This window comes from Acanthochromis polyacanthus, chromosome 20 (genome assembly GCF_021347895.1).
Source record: "Acanthochromis polyacanthus isolate Apoly-LR-REF ecotype Palm Island chromosome 20, KAUST_Apoly_ChrSc, whole genome shotgun sequence".
NCBI classification, from domain to species: domain Eukaryota; kingdom Metazoa; phylum Chordata; class Actinopteri; family Pomacentridae; genus Acanthochromis; species Acanthochromis polyacanthus.
The window spans coordinates 15,601,461-15,624,159 of record NC_067132.1 but is presented as its reverse complement, the minus strand read 5'-3'; the positions used below and the strand labels follow the sequence as shown (position 1 = coordinate 15,624,159).

The 22,699-nt window shown below is 39.9% G+C and overlaps 1 protein-coding gene across 2 annotated transcripts in view; it reads left to right on the top strand.

Moving 5' to 3' along the window:
* The window catches only part of tpk1 (thiamin pyrophosphokinase 1), an 83,195-nt gene that overhangs the window by 20,369 nt on the left and 40,127 nt on the right, over nucleotides 1-22,699 (top strand). For both annotated transcript variants that reach the window (XM_022193689.2, XM_022193686.2), the window contains exons 4-6: nucleotides 3,673-3,742; nucleotides 14,163-14,235; nucleotides 17,949-18,044. In XM_022193689.2, coding sequence (XP_022049381.2) covers nucleotides 3,673-3,742; nucleotides 14,163-14,235; nucleotides 17,949-18,044 — 239 coding nt within the window. The remainder of the gene's footprint in view (nucleotides 1-3,672; nucleotides 3,743-14,162; nucleotides 14,236-17,948; nucleotides 18,045-22,699) is intronic.

Below are 22,699 nucleotides of genomic sequence, written 5' to 3'. Positions count from 1 at the left end.
CTTTATCTGCCATTATGTAAAGAAAGATGAGCAAAACAAGTCGCCAGCTAACTAAGAAGCTATACCAAAGCAACACATACAGAAAACACGTAAGTCCAAGGCGTACGTAATCTACGTAACTAGGCCTGAGCCGGAAGATTTTTGATTGACAGGAAATGGAGCAAAGCAAACGCCTCGGTCCGAGCGCATTGATTGGCTGATGTTTTTCAGGTCCTGCCATGTCCACAGTTATTTTTTTAATTTTTTATTCTTTTAGAGACCATACATACAAGTCCACTAAAGGTCAGTATATTCATTTTATGTGAATCAGACAAATTAAACAAAAAAAAACATCCTCCATAATGCCTTTAATGGTATTCACTTCACCTGTCTGTGGTCAAACTGCTGTGTCTGATCAGTGTATAAACATTGCAGTGTCACAAACGGGGAACGATCAGTTAAGCAGGAAGTCAAACTATGAATGACACTTTTTTTTCCTGTGGTAAGCTGTTTCTTATTTTCATAGAACGTTCAGCCCTTACAGACTCTCAAACTGAAGCAGTTTGGCTGTGGTGTCTGTTCAGTCTGTGACAGTTTAGTGTTTTGGACCTCAGGGTGACGTCTGGGCACATGGATGCAGGAATACAAATTTTCAAATAAATCCACTTTTTAAAGGTTTTATGTGGAAGAAAATGGTCACACAGCACATGTTTTACACGTTTTGGTGAGAAATACTCAAAGTAAAGGTAGCTTTTGTTTGTTCCCAAGTCAACTTTATAGGGCACGTTTTATTTATTCCAAATCGAATGCATGATGTAACTGATCAATCAGCCACCTGCTGAACAAAATCAGACGCGTCCTGGCACTTCTCATCTCTTTATTGACAGGTAGCTTGTAGTTTCTAGACAACGGTGTGAACAGTCTCCTCATTCATTAAATACATGGCCTTTATTTTGTGCTGCAACCACATTACTCATTCACACTGAAGCTTTAAATTTAGTCTGTCATATTTTATAAAATTAATTTCTTTGATGTCAGTGGAGGACAAAGCAGGAGGCCGTACCGTTAAAAGCTTCTGCTGACGTATAGACGCAGAATGTATTACTGATTTACAATTTACATAGTAACAATACTGCTTAGAGAGCTGCTATTTTATATAAATTATTGAGAATGATCAAAGATTTAATCTTTTTTACAGTACTGGAAGCTACTCACTTGTGCATAACAAAGCAAGTATTTTCAAGGAGAAAGCTCCCGCTACACCAAGACTGACGGCCCTTTCTGAGCATGAATACAGGAAATTATAATGCAGAAATAGTGTCAGAAAATACATATGATAATCACAATGTGTCGATGCTTTTGTGTATACGATCACATCAAGTAGCTGTATGTGTTTGTGTGCTTTAATGACGCGCCATGCAAACAGAGCTGAGGAAAAGATTGACAGACCGAAGTAAGTGTTCTAGAACCCCAAGTCTGAAAATTATTCTGTGTGTGTTTGTCTGTGTGTGCGTACTTAGACACAGATAATGACTGATAGCTTTACTGTCTGCTACCAGGCTTAAAGAAAAGTTTCTGTTTTTCCAGAAGTTGTCTTTTGAAAAGTTTCTCAGCCTTTGCTCTCTGTCAAAGATAATGAGTCATTTACATTCCAATCATTTCTTGATGCGAAACATCGACAGCAGGTGGTGGGGGTTATGAATAAAAGCACTACCAAGAGTATAAGTGTCTTATTTACATCAATGCAAATGCATCTGCATTCTCTCAGTTTTTAACAGCTCAGGGAGAGGACGGTTAGTTTAAGAAAGACTCCCCCTTCTGTTGGAATAATCGTTCCTCTCCATTTAACTCGCTAATCGAGTCCAATTTAGTGTATGCATGAGTCTGTGTGTGTGAATATGAATTTACAGTAGGCGAGTGTGACCTAGTCTACATGCTTCACATCTTTTTTCATGGTGTGGTAATGTGTTAAGAGTTTTTTTTAAGGTAAGATTAAAACGCTTATTGGTTGTGGAGTTAAGCAGCTATTCCAAGTTTATACTTTGCACTTTTGTATCTGTATAACTTCGTTTATTTCATGCCTATGTAGTGTGAATATCTGAGTGTTTCTTTTCCCTAAAGTGTGAGTTTTGTTGTCATATGGAAGCATCTTTTCAGTGTTGTTTTAGTAATAATTCAATGTCATTATATATTTCATTTGTTTCAAGCAAGGCGGCATTAATGCTGATGTCTTAAGGTTCTTCTTTGATTAAATGGTGCTCTTTTTTTTCAGGTTTGCTTGTTCTAAACGCAACACATTTATACCTAGTGTAAGAAAGATATGGGATTAGGGAATGGACACCCGCAAAAAAAGCTGGGGAGACGGAACACGAATATGAGTGTTGCCAGTCTCTTTGGTGCATGCTTTAGTTAGTTTAAAACAAGGTGCGAGGAGAAAACTTCATCTGATTCTTTGAAGTTTTCCCCTGTGTGCAGTGTACCACAACAACCCCAAACAGAAAAGGGCTCTTAAAAAACAGGCTGCCTGTTCAATTTGAATAGAATAGAAGCCATGAAAGAGCATACATTTGCAAATAGTTTGCATCTAATTTAGTGCAACTTCAGTAACATTTTAAGAATGGCAAATAACTGCCTCATTTGACTTGTATTTATAATCTAAAAAGAGAGGTGCTCTGTGGCTGACTTTCTGTTAAGGGTCAAATTGTGCAGCACGTCTTTTTCAAACTAATTTTGACCTCATTCCGACTTTACGTTTTTGCAGTGATTGAGGTTAGTATATTTATTTAACAAAAACCTTGGAATTGCTGATGCTGGTGTCCAAAGTGCTGCATTTAAATCACACATTATTAATACTGCGTCTTTCCTTTTATTGTATAAATTTAAGTCCTTGACACATTTTAAAAGGAAACAAGTCCAGGATAAAAAGAGTATGCAGAAGATTTAATAGGAATGATCCTGGAAAATGTCGGGAACTGTCACATGTGTCATATAATTCCAATGGACAGGAGATTTTAGATTTTATACATACTCCTATCTGAGAGCATTTTCCGTGATTATTATTGTCTAATTTGCACTTGTAAATGGCACATGTCTTCATACCTGGATGTAATGCCTGTTATTTAATAAGCACCATTCGAGTCAGCACTCCACTCCTTTGAGATTAAACATACACTGATCAGGCATGACATTATGACCACCTGCTAATATTGTGTTCATCCCTTTTATGCTGCTAAAACTTCTGACCCAGTGGGGTATGGACACAGGACCTTTGGAGACTCGAGGCTTCTCAACAGAACATTGCATTCTAACAAGACGGCTGATGTTATTCACTTCACCTGTCAGTGGTCCATATGTTGTGGCTGATTGGTGTATGTTTCATGTTTGCAGTGAGGGATTTTAAATGTCATGAAATGTAGAGGAAAAAATATGCTCAGGGGACCTGTGGAGAAACTTACAGCTAGACTAAAAATAGATAGGAACATGCAAAGCGACTCAAGAAACCGCACAAAACATAGTTAGCAACACTCACCCTAAGCTCACCTCTGCACTTGTGGGAATCCATTTATAGCAACAGATTCATGCCAACCAGTATCTTGTTGTGTTTTAAAAGAAATAAAAAGAAATTTATGGTATTCATAAAGTCAGTTGCTTTCAGTTACACAAGCTAAAGCTTCTCTCTATGTCTTTCTGAAGCTCTCTTGAGGGCGTGTGCTGATGGAGCTGCCAATCATCTTTATAACATCACTGCTGGAGATCACGACAGGTGAGTCGGCCTTCTGTTCACATTTGCATGAGTTAATTTGGGTTTTCACTTAAATGTCTTTGTTTGCACAGTTGTCTAGTTGGTAGAATGATGGTTAAACTGAAGAAGTGCACGCTGTTTATTTACATGAATTGTGTTTGTTTTTGACCAGAAAAGTGACAGTCAGTGTGACATTGTGCTTTCAATGAGTGTGTGTGAGAAAATGCACCCTGTTATATGCATGAGTGTCGCGTGTGTTTCTGACAAAGTACTGTAGGTGTGCATTCAGCGGCAGCATTTTTTTGTGCATGTGTGGCTAATGGAGGACTGCTGTCAGGACAGAGATGGATCTGGGGATCACCGGGTCCCTGAAGTGTTGAGGCTTTCACATTAACGCCCAGAGTGTGAGCATGAGTGTGTATTTTGTCCGGGTGCAAATGGGATTGTATGTGTGTCTGTGTTTGTCAGCCTGTGAGCATGTTCTTGCATTGTCATGGGCGTAACATCCATTTTAAGCTGCAGACACCTAAGGTGAGGACATTTTTGCAAATCGATGTCATCACTTTTTTTCCCCCCACTAGAAAAACTTATTGCAGTCCTTGAAATTATGACCATATTTAGTACTGAAAGGCTTAATGTTTTCCCAGCTAAATGTTATTAGATGAGTGTGTTTAGTTGTTGATACACTAAAAACAGCACATTTAATGTGCATCATATATTCCATATGTTAGGTTAAAAAGACCCAAAACATTATTTGTAACACTGCCATTTCAGAGAATTGTGTTTTGGTGTACAATTTAGCTGATTAGTTAACATTTTCACAGCAAACCTGTCATTCTGATGTATAGACAATTTCCACTGATCAATACCAAAAACAGGATGAAGCAGAAAATTGCATGCTGCAAGACGACAGCAGAGAGGATTCACAAAAGATAACAGTCAATTCTTCATCACTTTGTATTAGGATTATTAATTATTTTTATCTTTGGGACATATTTCAGAGTCCCTTAAGGTTTAGCAAAATAAAATGGGTACAAGATGTCAAAAAAAAAAATCATCAGGATTGAAATGAAGTGACATAAAACCCAAATCCAGTGATGCAGATCAATACCAATGCAGGACAGGAAGGTAAAAAGACTCAGGAAAAAATAAGACACTTCAAAGGAAATTAAAACTAGGGCTGAACAATTAATCGATTTCAAATCCAAATTTGAAACGAAGCAATTAACAATTCGCAAGGGCTGCAATTTAGGATATACATTACGCAGCAGATCTATCCCAGGCTTTAAAGTGTTGTATCAGTAGTTTTAGAAATTCCTCCTCGTTCTACAGTCACACTTTGATTCATGTCGTAATGCTCCATCTCATGTTTTCAATCTGTTACACAGCGAACGTTGAGCTGAAGCACAACTTCAAAACATTATACTGCGAATCAATTTGCAAACGCAATAGCTGTCAGAAAAATTGCTCCTCCGAATTGAACAAAACAAAAGTTCATAAACAAGCTACCAAACAGAAGACCGGAGGACCTGCTAAGCGGTCAGGAAATAGCTGGGAGAAAACATGATTGAAGTAATCTGTAAAAACATTAAGATTACGACTTGAGAATAGTAAGACAATGTGTTTTATCCATCCACAAGAATGCAAATGTCCTCTTTTGAAAAAAAAATAGAGCAAGCCAGGTATATCTGTTGAAGATGTAGGATCTCTCAGTGGACTCTGCTCAGTCTGTAAATTTGTCTGACGCACGATGCAAGGGTGAGTTTTAGCCCCGATTGCAGAGGCATCGCTCATAGTTGCGTCTACTTGTGTGACACAGCAGATTTATCTTATGACCCTCCAGTCTGAGCTCTGTCAGCAGCCTGTAGGGCAGAGCTGTCAGCCAGGCCTTCCTTTTAGCCCCACCGCTCCCAACACTAACAGCATCTGTCCCCCAAAAAAGTTAGACATTACACAGGAAGGGCGGAGGGGAGGAGGGAAGGAAAGGAGGACATTTTTATGGGTGGGCATGTGTAAATCAATCACCATGCAGTTAAGATGTATTTAACCCAGCATTACCATAACTAATGGACTACAGAGACAGAGAGGAGAGGAGGAAGGGAGAGAAAGATGCAAGTAATCAATCAAAGCCGAGTTTTATGAGATCTTAAACAGCACTGGAACACAGGAAGGAGCAACAACATTCTCATTACTTATTAAAAGGAGTATGGGAGGAATGCACAAGAAGAGAAAAGATGAAGAAATGAGAGATGGATTTAAAAAAAAACAAGTTAAAGATGAGCAGGGTATGTGTTTCTGTTTGTACTTTTCTGTATATGTTTGTGGGCGTGCATTTTTCCCTGTGAATTGTGTACAAGTTAAACCATTATGGCAAAACAATGAATTCCCTCTCAAACATCAGAGTTAAATCGTTCAGAGGTATTACATACACCCAGAGCTGAGCATGCTGTGAAGACCCACATCTAAGCTGAAGCTTGCACATCATGAAAAGATCCGTACCACCAAATTCCTTCAAGTAATAGGAGGAAATTGTTCTGCCTCACATTGAATTAGAATATCCAGTTTTAAAAAGAGAAGCCTGTAAAACTGTCTTTGCACTCGGTTCAACACATTTTTTTGCATTTGTGCTGTTGAAGATGCACGATATGTTAGATTTTCTGAACAAAAAAATCGATTTCATTTGCCTGCAGGGGAACTGTGTTGGAGGTGTTGTATGGGAGGCCAAACCAAATCTGAAAATTTGGAGCGTTCCCATTTCTTTGAAATGTAAATGATTGTCAAACCTTTTGGAAAAACTGATAGCCTTAATAAGTGAAGTGAGAGTTGGTACATATTTGCCAGGGTATTTCAATCAAAATATAATAAGGTGCAAAAGTTTCTGGTCAACCTCCACAGTCTCCTGCGGTGCCACAAGAACAGAGTGGGCGGACGGCCTCCCACAGTTAAAAGAAAGGTGCCACGTAATTTTCTGTCAAAGCAGCCTTAATGGTAGACATTAGGGATGTAGAGAGGCTGGGGCGCTTCAGGCTAAGGCTTTCTGCCTCTTATGATGAGTCAAGTGACAATGATTCGACTTCGCTGTATGGGGTTTTAGAAGAAAAACAGTACATATTTCTGATCCAAATGAAGCTTGCATCGATCTAAATTGGGGTTTCCCGCCATATTTTCTTATTTAAGTGTTCTCTCTAGGCTTATGTAAGCGGTTGAAACACATTTACATCATGCATTATTGATTTTCTATCAGCAGTTTTGTAGTTGATATTTATGCATTTTTCTATCTCCACTGTAATGTATTCAGACTATTGTGTTCTTTGATGAGGAGCACAGCTGACGTGCTCACCCTTGATCACTCAGTTCAAGCAGTTGCCTATTTCTGAAGAATCTGGGTCGCTTATTTGCTACGTTTCTGGTATTACATCTCTAATACTTCTCTGACATATTTACATGAAGAATGCTTAAGCCTCATGATTGTACTTTTGAGTTTTGTCTATATGCTTAATATTTGTTACTTTCTGTGTCGCCACCAGACAGGAAACAGTATTTCTTACTGACATGCATGCAAATATGCTCATATTCTCTACATTTAAATGCAGCTCTTTAATCCAGCATCGGTAAACTCGTATAGACAACCAATAACTGAATCTCACCAAGCTGTAAGCAAATGCTAAAGTGCTACACCACTACAGTTAATCTCGGATTTGTTGTTGAAGTGTAAATTTATCCTCGTCAACTTCTTCCCCCTCCATATGGTGCACAAATGTACGTGCATTTTCTTATATTGAAGATGTAAGTGGCTGATGTCAACAAGGCTTCGATAAAATACAAACCTTTATTGATCTACTGTATTTAATTAACTATACCGTGTGTTGTATGTATTATGACATTTTAAGCTGGACTGCTGAGCGACAGTCATCAACATAAAGCCTTTCACCTCATAAAGGGAATTATCGTCGTATACCGAACTTGTACAAAAATTGCTTTCGTGGGAGCTCGGGCTGTTTTTTTCAAAGCTGACACCCCCTTGCTCCCCCGTAAATCTTACACAGTATCTTACCGGTTTCAAATGAAAATTGCATTTTGTCTAATTTGTGTGTCTAATCAAATCCTCTGAGAGTATAAGGAGTCAAGAGATGGATGAACAGGGAGGGATATGTGGCTGAATGGGGGAGGAGGCGATTGTACACAAGCAGGGTTTTAAAAATTTGCAAGTGTGTGTGTGTGTGTGTGTGTGTGTGTGTGTGTGTGTGTGTGTGTGTGTGTGTGTGTGTGTGTGTGCGCGTGGCATCAAAAAGGATATGTAGCCATGTGTGATTGTGTCAGTGTTTGACTGTGTGTATGTGGAAGAGATTTTCAGAGCACAGTTGTACCAGCACACCATTGTGTAAGCATTTTGGTGTGGAGATGATAATACTGTCAGCCTCAGCAAATAAAGTTGTCATGAGAGAGACTCCTTATTTTGTAAGACTTAGTGGCAAAGCAGTATCTCTGGCAGTCTCTTTTTATTTGTCATTTCCATGTATTCTTAGTTCTATTGCTATCTCACATATTTTTATTTCCTTTTTATGTTTTCTTGATAGGCAAGTGTCACTTTGTGTAATGACTATAATGTTATAAGATGATGTTTTTCAGTCAGTTGGTACAGATTCATAGGACAGATATGCTGATATAACATAATCCCTATAGAGGTCAATTTATATAGGTTTACAAAGAGGGATTTACTGGGTATCAAGAATCGTATGACCAAAAAACACTGTCAAAGGTCAAACAATTCCTTACAACAAGGACTCCTTCAATCAGTATTGTTCTGTGTTGAAAACTGACGTGCTGAATTGAGTTGATAGCGTGGGAAACTGGGCCTTTCCTTTTACCATTCGAGCTTTACACTTCTGCTTTTACATAACGTGTTGAGTTACTGTATTAGAAAAATAGCAATTAAGGATAATTAAAATTGGAATGATCTCACTTTCCCCCCTTCCTCTAGTTCTCGGCGGTACACCTAGTAGTCCTAAGAGTAATACAGAGAGTTAATAAGCTTAGAGTATGTGGTTTGGGTGTGAGATGTGTGTGGAATTATGACGATGCACGGTTGTTTTTCAGATGCCTAGAGGCATCTAGATGATTAGCTCTGGGGTTAGACACTGTTGGATCACACATGGAGAAAACCAGATGCTATGGATACACACAAGTATGCATTTTTAATCATGCACCCTTCTACTACCCTACTGCGCGCTAGCATATGTTTTTTAATTTGTTTGTTTCAGTATAGATGTGCATAAGCATGTTGAAGTCACATGTACATCAGCATGCAAGTAAGCTCTCACTCTTGTGCCTTGAGGTTTTGATAATTAGAATCTTTGTTACAGGGGGATAATAAGAACTATTAGCACTGATTGGTTGTTTTTCATGGCTGCCTTTGCAGTGCTGCTGTTATGAAACCGGATTATTATAGACCATGCAGCCATACAGCTTTCCACAACTTAACAGCTTACGTTTGGAAATGAACAAGTCCTCGAATCTGGCTGAAGAAATCTGACAGACCCCTTCAAATAACTATTATTAACATGACTAACCAATTAAAATATTGTAACCAATTAGGCAGAAGACCAAAAACATGCATGTTAGCATAGTACATTTTAGTGTTTGCAAGCAGAGATGGTGGTGCTGAGACTTTAGCTATGAATTGGATGGAGACTTCTTTTGTAGTCAGTTTCTGACAGCCAGTACTTGTGTTTTCTTGACAAAACTTGTTTTAGCAAAACGGCGTTTCTAACATGAGGTGCCAGGTGTAACTAAGACAGGAAAATCATGTGACCATAACTGAGTAAAAAACAGTAACGGAAAGAATGTCCGCTGTACGTCACTCATGCTAATTGTTGATTAACAAAGCTCCCAGCTACCAGATTTAAAAAAAAAAAGGTTAAAATTGCATCCTTAATTCTAATTAAAGTTATTTTTACAGGCTTCAGCATCTATTATTATGATTTCACTAGCATGACTCACCAGATATGGATGTTTGGTATTGAGCTGCCATTTATGCCTGTTCTCCAGCACTGAGACTACATTATAGAGATAGGCCTGGTTTTGCGAGACTATGGCTTCAGTAAGTGTATACAACCTAAACTATGTGGTTGAATTCAGACAACATTGTGGTCACATTCTGAAAAAGCCGACAATGTTCACAGGAGCCAGAATGAAAATCAGCAAAGTCAAACATGAATGGACCGTTTACCCATGTTCCTTAAGAGATTGTGTGGCTCTGCAACATCTGCCTTATGCTTCTGAGTATAGACAGTCATTGTTTGCTTGACCACAGTTTCATTTGAGCAAATGCCCAATTATGTCCTGCGATTTCTTCAGGAACACTTGCCATATGTCGTATGTGAGTTATTTTGTCTGTAAGGTTCAGATGAGTCGGAGAGCTAAACTCGTGCTTTGCTTTGGGTTGTTTATGTATATGGGGTGTAATGATGTCATCCAAAATAATTCTTTCACCTCTTCAACATCTCTTCTCCTCTGATTGGCAATGGCAGAGATGAGAGGAGTAATCAGAGCCACATGTGCTCAAGTGATGAAAAGACCAGAAACTGGAGAAGAGTGTTTGTGATGTTGTGATTCAAGAGATGGTAAAAGCTAGGAGAACATATACTGTCGAGCATTTTGCTTTAATTAAGTGGTCGTATGGAAGGAGGGAGGCTTGCTTAGCTTGAAGAAAACAAAGATGAAACTATGAATGGAGAAAATATAAGACCCCATACTGGAAGAAAATGTGCTTTCTGCCTTAAGCAAGTACTTAAATACAAAAGCAAGTATGACACAAATGTGAAGAGATTGGAAGAGGGCAAGAAGGACAAGGCATTATGGGAAGGAGAAGTAAGGGCTGGGGTAGATGGAAGGAAAAATACAAGCAGAGAGGATGTGGAGAGAGGCAGCCTGATAGACACACACACACAAACACAGGCAAAGGTCACACAGCCATCCCCACCACACGGTGCTCAGACAAACTGGTGGTAAAATGCTCTATTTCCCATCCAAATTAAAGTGTCAGTTAATATTAATGTGGATGTGAAGACTGTCAGACACACAACATGCACACTCACAAACAGCATTTATACTCCCGCACACAGACACAAATGCAGAATTTAGACTCTCGCCTGGTCAATTACCATCCGCCGATAGTGTCATGCACACGGGTCACAAAGGAAAGTGTGTGTGTGTGTGTTTGAAGCGCCGATCAGGCACAGTGTCACGTCTCATCCCATCTGTCACATGAAGGTTATTTCTGAATGGAGATGCAATTTTGGCGTCCTATATTATAACAGGGAGTAAGAAAACACAGCTTGTGTGCTTGTGTGTACCTGTTGATGTGTGTGTGTGGTCACACACGAGTTTAGCCTGTGTGTGCATGGATGAGGAAAGTTTATACCTGGGTCACATATTTATTTATTTGTCTGGTTTAGATGGAGTTGTGCTTGTTTGTCTTTAGGCATGCTCGCGGTGTGTGTGCATCTATGCGTGCACATGTGTGTGTGACAGAAGATTGCACACAATTGCTGCTCTGTTTGTCTTGCTGTATCTCGTTGGTGTAAATGGGAACGCTGAGAAGGTAGGGAGAGAATAATCCTTATGTATCTCTTTCTTCAACCGACCGGAACATCGCTCTCGCCTCTTGCTGGGGAGCGCGCACACAAACAAACACACTGCCCAACCAACCATGAAATCGTAATGTCAGACCTGTTAATGCCTCTAGATAGCGGCGACTGCATCCCTCCATGGTGTTGCCCCTTACACATAGACATACACACATAAATGGAATAAACAGAGAGCTATCTGTCTCGTTCTGACGGGATTGCCGTACTCAGTGGTGGCTGGTAGATTTTTGGCTGTTTTCTGCCAAAGAACTTAATTCCGACACCTTGGGAATGTAGACTGCCTCAAAACACAGTTGTACTTAGATGAATGAAATGCATAGGAAAATTTATATTCCGAATGCAAAGCCTGAGCGCACATATATTCCCAAACCTCCGGCCCAGTTTAATTTGCAGTTGTAATCCTCTTAATTGCGTGTATTAACATGGTATTTCCACCCGATTTATGTCGTTAACAGCTAATGTTCTCTATTACTTCGTTTTGTGATCATTGTGAATGTTTTCCTTGAGGTAGTTCTTGGTTATGCAAGTCATAAACCCTGGGAAAGCAGGTCTGCGTGAATTAAACTTCATGCTTTTGTGCATTCTGAGTTCATTAGCAGCTACACGCATCCCAAAAAGAAACTTGTATTGGACAGTCTTCTTACTCAAGCAGAACTTTCAAACCCAAAATTGGCTGTAGCATGCGCTTTCTTGTAAATGTGAACATTAATGTACATTGTCATGTATAGTCATTGCAAAATTGTGAGCTGTCAACGTTAGCACATGTTGAGTTTTTAAGGTTGATTATGTTTCATGCTTAATGTAAAAACACTACGTGTAATTTCTCTATAAATTGTTAAATGGCTGAAAATTTGATTTTAAGACAAACGTATTTTGTTTCTCCTCATCTCCATATCACTTATTCTCAGAGGAAATGTTGGATTTTATTATGTCAACCAGAGGAAACATGCTTATGTGTTGGACATAAATAATTTTTTATCGACAGTTTCTTTAATTGTGAAATTAGTTAGCCTTAGTTTGTTGTTAGTGACTCTGTGTTTCTGTTATTTCAAATTTCAGTGTGGACTGTATAAACCCTACTAATTTATAAGCTGGCTAATCTTAGCGTGTCACATATAGTGTTAGCATTGGCGTACATAATGTCAGGTGTATGTTAAAAAAAAATAAACATTTTTTTTTACAAAGAATAATACAGTAAAACAACGTTCTTTGCGTAATTTAGAAACAGTCTCAGTTTGACCAACACTCCAAATCCATCGTTTATAATGCTCTCTGTACTGTCTGCAGCGCGTGTAGCATAGCATGTAGCGCAACTCAGCTGTGGTGCGAAGTCAAGCTTCATGTTAAATTCTAACTTGTTTGTGACATACACTACCATTCAAAAGTTTGGAGTAACTTGGAAATGTCTTTGTTTTAACATTTTTCTGACTTTTTTTTTCAATGAAAATAACATTAAATTAGAAATACAGTCTAGACATTGTTAATGTGGTAAATGACTATTTTAGTTGGAAATCGCTTATTTTTAATGGAATATCTACATAGGGGTACAGAGGAACATTTCCAGCAACCATCACTCCTGTGGTTTAAAGATGCATTGTGTTAGCTAATGGTGTTGAAAGGCTCAATGATGATTAGAAAACCCTTGTGCAATTATGTTATCGCATGAATAAAAGTGAGTTTTCATGGAAAACATAAAATTGTCTGGTTGACTCCAAACTTTTGAACAGTAGTGTACATTGTTGAAAGTTAATTAACAATGACTTCATCATTTCTCTTTTTCTATTTGACTTTAAGGAAGATCGTTATATTGGATTTCTCAAAAATCTATTATTGGTTTGCTTATGTCAAGCCTCTATCATTAGTCTACTTCCTTTTCTCAGATATACAAGCTGATTATTTGCATTACCTGATTTCACTGTTTATTCTCAAAACGTCACATCACACTCTGGCCTGCTGTCATCCAAATGGTACACGGCTCTACTGGAGAATCTGCTCATTCAGGGTAATGGAACAGATCAATATCTGATCAGCGACAGCCACTTCATGGTCCTTGTTTGTGTGTGTGAGGGGGACAGCTGAGATCTTTTTTATTGTGATGCTTTCGACTAATGAGTAAATTTGCCTCCATTTCGGTAATGACGCCACTGTTTTGTGTGTTTGAGTTTATGTGCCTAATTATCACAGCAGAAACATGAACTTTTGTTTGTTTGCTGCCGTGTTTGCTTGTTTGGACTTTCCCGTGTGTGTGTGTCTGTGTGTGTCTGTGTGTGTCTGTGATTCCGGTGGGGACTTTGACCTGACTATTTGCTATAAAGGTGGGGACTTGTCTTACGGTGGGGACCTAAAATGAGGTCCCCACGGGTGGCAACACCGTTTTCTTGGCCATATTGTTGTTAATAAAAAATGTAAAAGTGCAAAAACGTTTGTTTAGGGTTAGGCATTGATTTGGTGATGGTTAGGGTTAGGGTAAGGGTTAGGAGTTAGATATGAATGGGAGTCAATGGTAAGTCCCCACCGGTATAGAAAAACAAACATGTGTGTGTGTGTGTGTGACAGGGCCAGACTCGGTGCCACAGAGAATCACCCTGTCAGTTTCCATGTCTCTGCGTCTTCCCCGGCGGCGTCACTCTTCTCCCCCGCTGCACAGATCAAAGAGCTGACACATGCCCCAATGTCCTCTCTCTCTCCTTCTCCCTTCTATCTCCACCTCACACTCTCTGTCTCTCTGTCTTTCTTGCAATCTTAACCCTCTCCCTCTGTCACTCACCCTCTCTTTCTATCCTTATATCCAGCTTCCTCCCCGACTATATCAGCGGGGATTTTGATTCCATTACTTCTGAGGTCAAAGCTTTCTATGCAGACAAGGTGAGTGGAACAAAACTCGCGCACACACTCTCAGACCTACAAGTGTACACACAGGCATTATATGAAACTCTGGACAAAAGAACTCCATATATTCTGCCCTTTTCAATCTAAGAACACTGTCTGAAGCCTGAAACTTGCTACTGGAGTTCTTAACAACACTGGCAGAGAGGCAACTTTATCAAGTAGTTGTGACAGGATTTCTTACAGTCAAGAGGATTTGCACGTTTTCCTACACAAAGACAGTGTTCCATTGTATACTTTTCACTGTAATCAGGTTTTTCCATCTTTTACAAAGTTCCTCTGAAAAAGCAGCTTTCACTGATGCTTACAAGTACATAACAGATGCTAGTGGTGTAGCTGGAAAGAAGAGAAATCACTTGATTTGTTACATAAAATTACCTCCTTTCTAGTTCTAAACTTGAATATAAGCGCATGTGGCCCTTTAGTCAATCAAGCATCAGTAACTCAGTATGTGGTCAAGTATCGGCACAGTTTGGGTTTGAGAAAACGTCATGGCTTCAGAGTGTGAGCAGTGTTGTAGGGCTACAGAGCAGAAATCACACTGCTTAAGTAGATAAACGGCTATTCAAAGTTGTCTGGAGTTAAACAGCTCTGTTACGTGAAGCTCTGCAGGACGTCTACCTGCAGCGAGAACACGCAGACCGAGTCATCAAAGTGAGAACAAATGTGCAGTCAGTCAGACATACTATAGCTTCAGCTGCCAGCACTCTCAAGATGCATTAAGCGCTAGTCACCACAGAACACTCAGAGAGACGCTCAGCCACAGTTTCAAGGCCTGTTTAATCCCCCCACCCCCTTACCTAGAGTCAGGAAAAACTGTTTTTTTTAGTTCCTGCACACAGTTTTACTTTTAATAAATAAAATATGCATAGATCAGCCACAACATTAAATCCCCAGAACCACGAAAACAGCTCTTGATTGTCACAGCATGGACAGGGGGCTTCTGGTGTTGTCTTGTGGTAGCAGGCACTGGGAGTTGTTAAGTCCTGTGGGTTGTTGTGTGGGAGCTTCATCAATCTGTCTTGTTCTGTCACATCCCAAGGATACTTGAAATAGAATAGATACGGAATAGGATGAGGGGGGGGGTCTGGAAATTGGCTTGACACCTTGGATTCGTTGTTCCTTGAGCCATTTATGAACAGTCTTTGCACTGTCAGGGTGCATTGTACTTGGTCTGCACCAATAGTTAGGTAGGTGTCCTAAGAGCTTCAGTGAAAGGTAACTGGACTTCTCTTTGTGGCTCTTGAGGATGGTTCACGCTTTATCCAAGAGCAACTTTAGTTCTAATTGACTGATGGCTAGTCACCCTCTAATCACATGACTAATGACCTATTTAGGACCCTACCTCACTTGAGGAATGAATGGTTGTGAAATTCTCCGATCATGAAGGACTCAAGGTGTTCATGACAGTGCAGCTTTTTGAGGAGAGATATCAAAACTGCATTATAAGTACCTGATCAGTGTTTGCTGTAGATCCCATTTTCTGTTTAGAGGCGGCTGTTCCATTAAAACATAAATGGCTTCATTCACTTCTGTCTCAAAGCATGTCATCTCTGTATACAATGTGAACATTGCAGCTTAACGGAGTGTCCTTTATCCTTTAGATGCAGGTGCACTGCTGAGCTGGCTCTCTTGGTTGAGCTATCCCTTTATTTGGCACAAATACATTACACTATGGAATTCCCTTTTTGTGTATCCCAGTGAGAGTCAGAGTGCAGGGTCAGCCAGAGTAGATGCCTCTGGAGCAGATCGGGTTAAGAGCCTTACTCAGGGGCTCAAATGGTAGCTTGGCAGCACTGGAGCTTGAACTTACGACCTTTTAATCACCCAGAACCTCAACCCGTTGACTCACCACTACCCACTAACAAATTGATAAGAAGATCAACTTTTTTCTCGTCGCATTGTAACAAGACAGTCAGTGCTATTGGCTTCAGCTGTGTGTGGTTTTGGTGTTGTGGCTAATTGATGTATTTTGTCTTGTCCTAATGGCCACCTGCCTCTTTATTCATAACAAGACAAACTCTTTTGCCTTGAGTGAAGTCTCTCAGGGTAGTAGTAGCCTAAACATCATTCGTGGCTCTAAACGTCACTTCGTACTATTAAGCGTTGATAAATTCTTCTTCATTTTCTTCAGTTAACCGCAACTACATTATAGTGCAATCTTCGGATATTGAATGTACTCTGTAAATATCTGTTTGATCAGGGGTAATGAGACAAATGCCCCAGAACTGCCAGACACCGATTAAATTAGAGGAAAAAGAAACACTGAATAAGAGTACATGCACAAATTCATTATCTTGAGAACTCGCAAAGTAAATGTGGAAAGTGTATAACTTTTTTTTAAAGTAGTTTTTTGGTGGGCAAATGTCATTCAAAGCATTACAAGGGCTAAAGAAGTAGTGCATATGGGTAACATGTAAGATGACGGTGATGCCTGTTAATTATTAAAGACTATTTAATGGGGATATTATATTGATATGAGCAGTGATCTGCAGATTCAGCATAAGACAGTCCAGGTTCAAACAGAGCTTCTCCTGAGTCCTCTGGCGACGTCCTGCCTCATGGTCTGTACTCTCTGTCCCCAACTGTGCATGAAATTTGTTCATGTAGGCATATTTAGGCTAAACTATCCAAGGTCATATGCAAATCATTTCATAAAGTGGACTTTCCATTGTTTGTAGCAAGCAAAATGTCAAAGCACAAGCTTGGTTCAATAAATAACGCAGGGCAAGTGAGACACACATGCACACACACACAGACACACACAACTCTGACAACAAGACATCCAGTGCCTGTGTGATTTTTGTGCTGTGTCACTCTGTGTCACTTTGATCACTGATGCACTCTGTTTACAGTTTGAAATGCAGATCCTACACTTTATCATGTCTGCACACACACATTATCTACCGCTCGCACACACACTCTACACTATAGGATGCCTTCATCTGTGTCACTCTCCTTATTTCCTGTCACCCATATTCCCTTTTTCTCTGTAACTGTCTGTAATATTAGACCCTTTTCACAAATATCACACAGGTTACCCGAAAGAAATTCCTTTTTTTTTTTTTCTGTGAGAGAGAACTGACTGTTATGGTAATGCTTTTGAAGTAGAACAATGGGAAAGTTTGAGGCATTCCTTCTGAGATTTGTTGCAAACGGTGAATAATTCTGCATAAATGGAAGAGAGAGAACAGAAAAGCATCCACAAGGGAGAGAGAGGGAGAGAAGGCGAGAAGCAGGAATGGAGGGATGATGGAAGAGTGGAGCAGAGGGAGGATGGATGGGATCAAACAGAGCACAGAAAACAAGTTTGTGTGAACAGACTGCACAGTGCGAGTGTGTGTGTGCGTGCGTGCGCGAGTGAAATGGGGAAGTTTGTGTGTATTTGGTGGAAAGTGACACCGTGGAGAGAAAAGCCGAAGCATTGTTGTTTACCTGGATGCTGTAGTTTAGGGCCACTGACTGGAACCTTTACATTATTCAGCAACACAACCCGCAGACAGCCAGACACCACTAAAACACTGATTTATACCTCTCCCCATCTCTCTATCCCTTTCTGTTTTTCTGTACTCTTATCCCCCTATCCCTTATCTCCACCAGGGTATTTGTTTCCCTATCTGTGTATGTGTACATCTATCTGATTGTGTTTTGTTGCCTGCATGTGTGTTTTCATTTTTCTTCGATGTGCGTAGGGGTGCAGGCTGATAGAAACCGCTGACCAGGATTTCACAGATTTCACCAAGTGTCTTGCAGTCATGGTGAAGGAGATTCAGAAGCGACAGCTGCAGGTAAATTGCACAGCACTCGTTCTCTGTCAGTGTCATTCTTACACAGTTTTAAATTAGGTAGTGTTTACAGATACGGACCCGTACCCGTAGCCTGTGGGCTACGGATACGGCACTTTCCATTTGCCAGACAGATACGGACCCGTGCGCGAGTCTCGCGAGTGAAGAAGCTGCTAACCACTGCAAACTGTTGAAAGGTAAGCTAAGGTTAGGGTTAGTGTTAGGGTCAGGTTTAGGGTCCGTACCTGTAGTACCGATGCTACGGGTCCGTACCGCTAGCGTCTACCGGGAGTCACGTGACCAGATCTCGCGTATCTGATTGGCAAATGGCAAGTGCCGTATCCGTAGTCCACAGACTACGGGTACGGGTCCGTATCTCTAGCAACAACCTTTAAATTATGCCTGACATTTGTGTTTTAGATGTATTTTTATGAGGAAAAGTTTGACATTTTGGGAAATGCACTTGATTCACTTTCTTGCCAAGACTTAGATGAGAAGATCTGTTCTACTCATATCCGTCTGTTATATATGAAGCTTGAGCCAGAGAACAGTCAGCTTAGCTTGGCAAAAACACTGGAAGCAGTGGGCAACCGCTACCCTGGCTTTACCTAAAGCCAGAAATATCTGCCCACCTGCATCCCTAATGCCAGGTTCCGACTGCACAATATTTTTGTTTGATAAGATAGTCACTGTGTCACATTAGGTGATTACAGAGTCATGTGTTCTCGCTGTGACTTGGCCAAGACACTCTCTCTGGACAGATTACATGTTGCTGATCAACCAGTACAATAAAAACAGTCTGTAACTTCGCAGAATTTATCCATTTTGTCTTACTTTTTTCAGTAGTTCTAAAGTCCTTGGGAATATCAATAAAAATCAAAAGCAGATTTGATTTGGCATTACTGGTCTAAAGTAAAATAATATGAAAAGAATCTGTATCCATGAATAATATTCTGTTGTGGCAGCAAACCACCCATATTTGCAGACAGATAGCGAACAAAAAAGGAGAGGCCCAGCAGGCTCGACTGAGGTTGTGTTCTGTTTTCTAGATCTTCTTAGCCTTTCATATTATTGTAAAACTGTAACACAAATTAAAAGGTACGACATGTTACAAATAAAATATGTAAAACACTCTTTAGATTCTCATCTACACAGGTTATTACTGGGTGGCTGTGGCTCAGGTGGTAGAGCGAGTCATCCAATGATCGAAGGGTCGACGGTTTGATTCTCGCTCTCGCCTAGTCATGTGCTGTTGTGTCCTTGGGCAAGACACTTTGCCTTGCCTCCAGTGCTGCTCTCACACTGGTGCGTGTGAATGTTGGTGGTGGTCGGAGGGGCCGTAGGCGCGGATTGACAGCCACGCTTCCGTCAGTCTGCCCTGTAGCTTAAAACCACCAGAGTGAGAATGTGTGAGTGAATGAGTAATGGATCCATTGTGAAGCGCTTTGATTGCCCAAAAAAGCGCTATATAAATCTAATCATTATTATTATAGATCAGGTAATTATGCTAACGTCACAGTGTCAACAAAACAAACTCACGCCATTTCCACAGGAAAATGCGCTCGCAGCAAGGTAAACATAGTATTAACACAGCAATAGAGATGTAAATCGACATATAGATCAAAAATGAGTCTGCACAACTAAAGGTAGCCTAAGCCGTTTAACTAGTGAATATAAAGTTCAATAATTTTACAGAAAATTGAGTTATTTCTTCTAAATGTATTAAAAATACATTTGAAAATGTGTTGTAATTTCAGATATTTCCTTTCTGTTTATTAGAGGAAGCTGTTAAAACCCCTTAAACTTCAGTGTACCGCCGGCGGTACACTTACTAATTTGCATAGGAATTTCAAGAATGTCCGACGGCTGCAAACGCAATTATACAAACACTATACGCCGATGGAATGCTTAGATTCTCATGAATCCGCCGGTATAAACCACTTTCAGATGTGATTTGCACAGCGGGTGAGAAAAACACATTTGTCCGACAAAAACAAATATTCATCCATCCGTTCTCTATACACGGCTTCAACGCACACAGCGCGACTCACATTTCCGGGTTCATTATTACACACAGAAAAAAAGATTCCACAAAAAACGGCCATAATCCAACCTTTTACATCCAGACGACACAAGCCAGTAAACTATTTTGTCCAAAACATGTCCTGAAGTCGGTATAAAATCCCCGAATCGGTCGTTTTCAAGGAAATGCACCTCCCGATCCAATATTCCCCGTATTTTTCGTAACTTTTTTTATTTAAAAATAGAATATTAGCGATTTTTTTGTACTGAAAACGGCTGGAATTGACTGCAGCTTAAAGGGTTAAGTTCAAGTTTAAGACTATAATTATGGCTTTTAAATTTATTATTATATTATTAACATATATTGTAGGCAATTCAACTGTTTTTATGCATAAATATCTTTCATCATATTAGCATTACAACATTAAAAAGCTAGTAAATATATGCAACATCTTGTAATAAAAATACATAAATATATACTCTGCTATACTATATTATGCTATACTATACAAAACTATACATTTTTAATTATGCAAAATTGCTGTGTTTTTATGAGATGGTTATTTTCCACTATTCTACAGTGTTTTTGTGCCCCAGCTGACGGAATATTACCATTTTTTCTTTATAATTAGTTATAGTGTTTTTTTTTGTTTTGGTTTGTTTTTTTGTTTTTTTTTTGCAATGAATCATAGCTTCCTGTCCTTCACAATCTGCACAATGTCATAAGGAAGGAGCTACCGGCAACCAATTACCAGAAACAAGAATGTAAAAATAAAACGAACAAGAAAAAAATGCTGTTAACGATTCTTGCTGTCTTGTGTTCGACAAAACAAAATGAAAGAAAAGATGACTCTGGGCTCGTTCGTGGGCCACACAAAGAAGGATACTGTGGGTTGTCTGCCCTTTAGCTCTCATCCCTATGTTATGTGTGGAAAAAGTCCTGGGGTTTCTATCGGTCAGACGCATTGTATTAGTTACCACACAACGAAAGAGGAATTCTGAATTCTGACACACGCGTCTCTTTGTCAAGGAGTTGTGAGGCATCCTAGATAATACATTGGTTGTCAATGATACACTGAATGAGAAATTGTTGTTCTTGTCACTCATTTGTGGTCTCAGTGACCTGCGTCCTTTTGGTCAAGCTGTTTTCATCCCAATATCATATTGTCTTCACCCCACTTTTATCTTATTTATTGATATGGAATATGCTGTTACTTTAATTCAAGGATATTTATTGTCATTGCTAGCCTAGCCGCGCTAGACAACCCACGGCAACGAATTTAATTCTCTGCCAGGGTGGGTCTAGTTACCCTCCATAAGGCTCGAGGCTGGATGCTCCTAAAACTGGCCGGACCAATCACCATGAAGTGTAGAGTCAGAAGGCGGGCGTAACGAAGTGACGACAGAGGCGACGATTCTGACAGAAACAACCGGCACACAATAAACAGTTATCTTTCGACTTGGCTTTGGCCACAGCCCTTAAAGATTTGAAGCTAAAATTCAACTTGAAAGATAAACAAAGGACGGCACTGAAGTGTTTCATTGAGAAGAAAGACGTATTTGGACTTATGCCGACGGGATATGGCAAATCCTTAATATACCAGTTGGCTCCGCTGGTTGGGAAGCTAATGGGACTTAACCACAATCCACCGGCGCTCTAGGAACTCCATCAGCCTATTCGTTGCACTGATTGGTTGTATACCTACCCAATTGCTGCAGAGTGATTTGAAAGACAACCTTTTAGCCCGCCTCCCTCCCTGTCGAGCGTTCCTAGACCCTTGTGTCTTCAGAACATGGGTCTAGCGTGGCTAGGCTATGTCATTGCATTTCTGCAACGCAACTTTGTTGGCACTTCCAAAAAAAACACCAAAAACAACATGTATAAGAAACAACGAGCAGCTGTATGAAACAAGTATTAAATATATTTATATACAAGTAAATAGACAGGGAAAAAAAGTGTGGTAGTGCAATGAGGTGCAATGTCCGCTTTAAAGTGTTTGATTCAAGTAAAATGCTTGGTATGAAGTGATTATTGCACATTAAAAAGATTATTGCCCATCAGTGAGTCTCTGTTTGAGAGCAGGGGTTTGTGGGGTGGGTAAGAGTTCCATCTCTGGGTTGTGCGTGTTTTTGGATGGGGGAGAGGGAGGAAGGTAGTGTAGTGGAGGCAACAGCTCTGGGGAAGAAACTGTTCCTCAGCCAAGCTTAAGAGAGGGCATCAAGTTGTGGTTTTATTGACTGATATGTTGTATATTCCTTCTTGAATTTGACAGTGACTTCCTAGTGCAGCTTGTAACCCTCCATGATAAAATGTGCTGTTTTTTATGCATTAAATAAGCAAAATACAATGTGTTGATTAGTATTCATTACTTACTCCTACCCTTTATTATCCCTTAGGCCAATTTTCTCTTGGCTCCATCTTCAAATGTAAGATGATGTTTCTCAGCTACATCTTGGTAAGAAGGCAAAGATTCCCCAAAATGTTGAACTTTTCCTTTATTGGAGCTGCTTTTGTTCTGCTTATCAATGTCAAAAACAATATATTTATTTGACATTGTTCCAGAATAACCGGCGGTAGATGCAGCGCTGGGTAAAAACAAATAAGTAAACCTCTCAATCTCCGAGTGTTTAGTGCC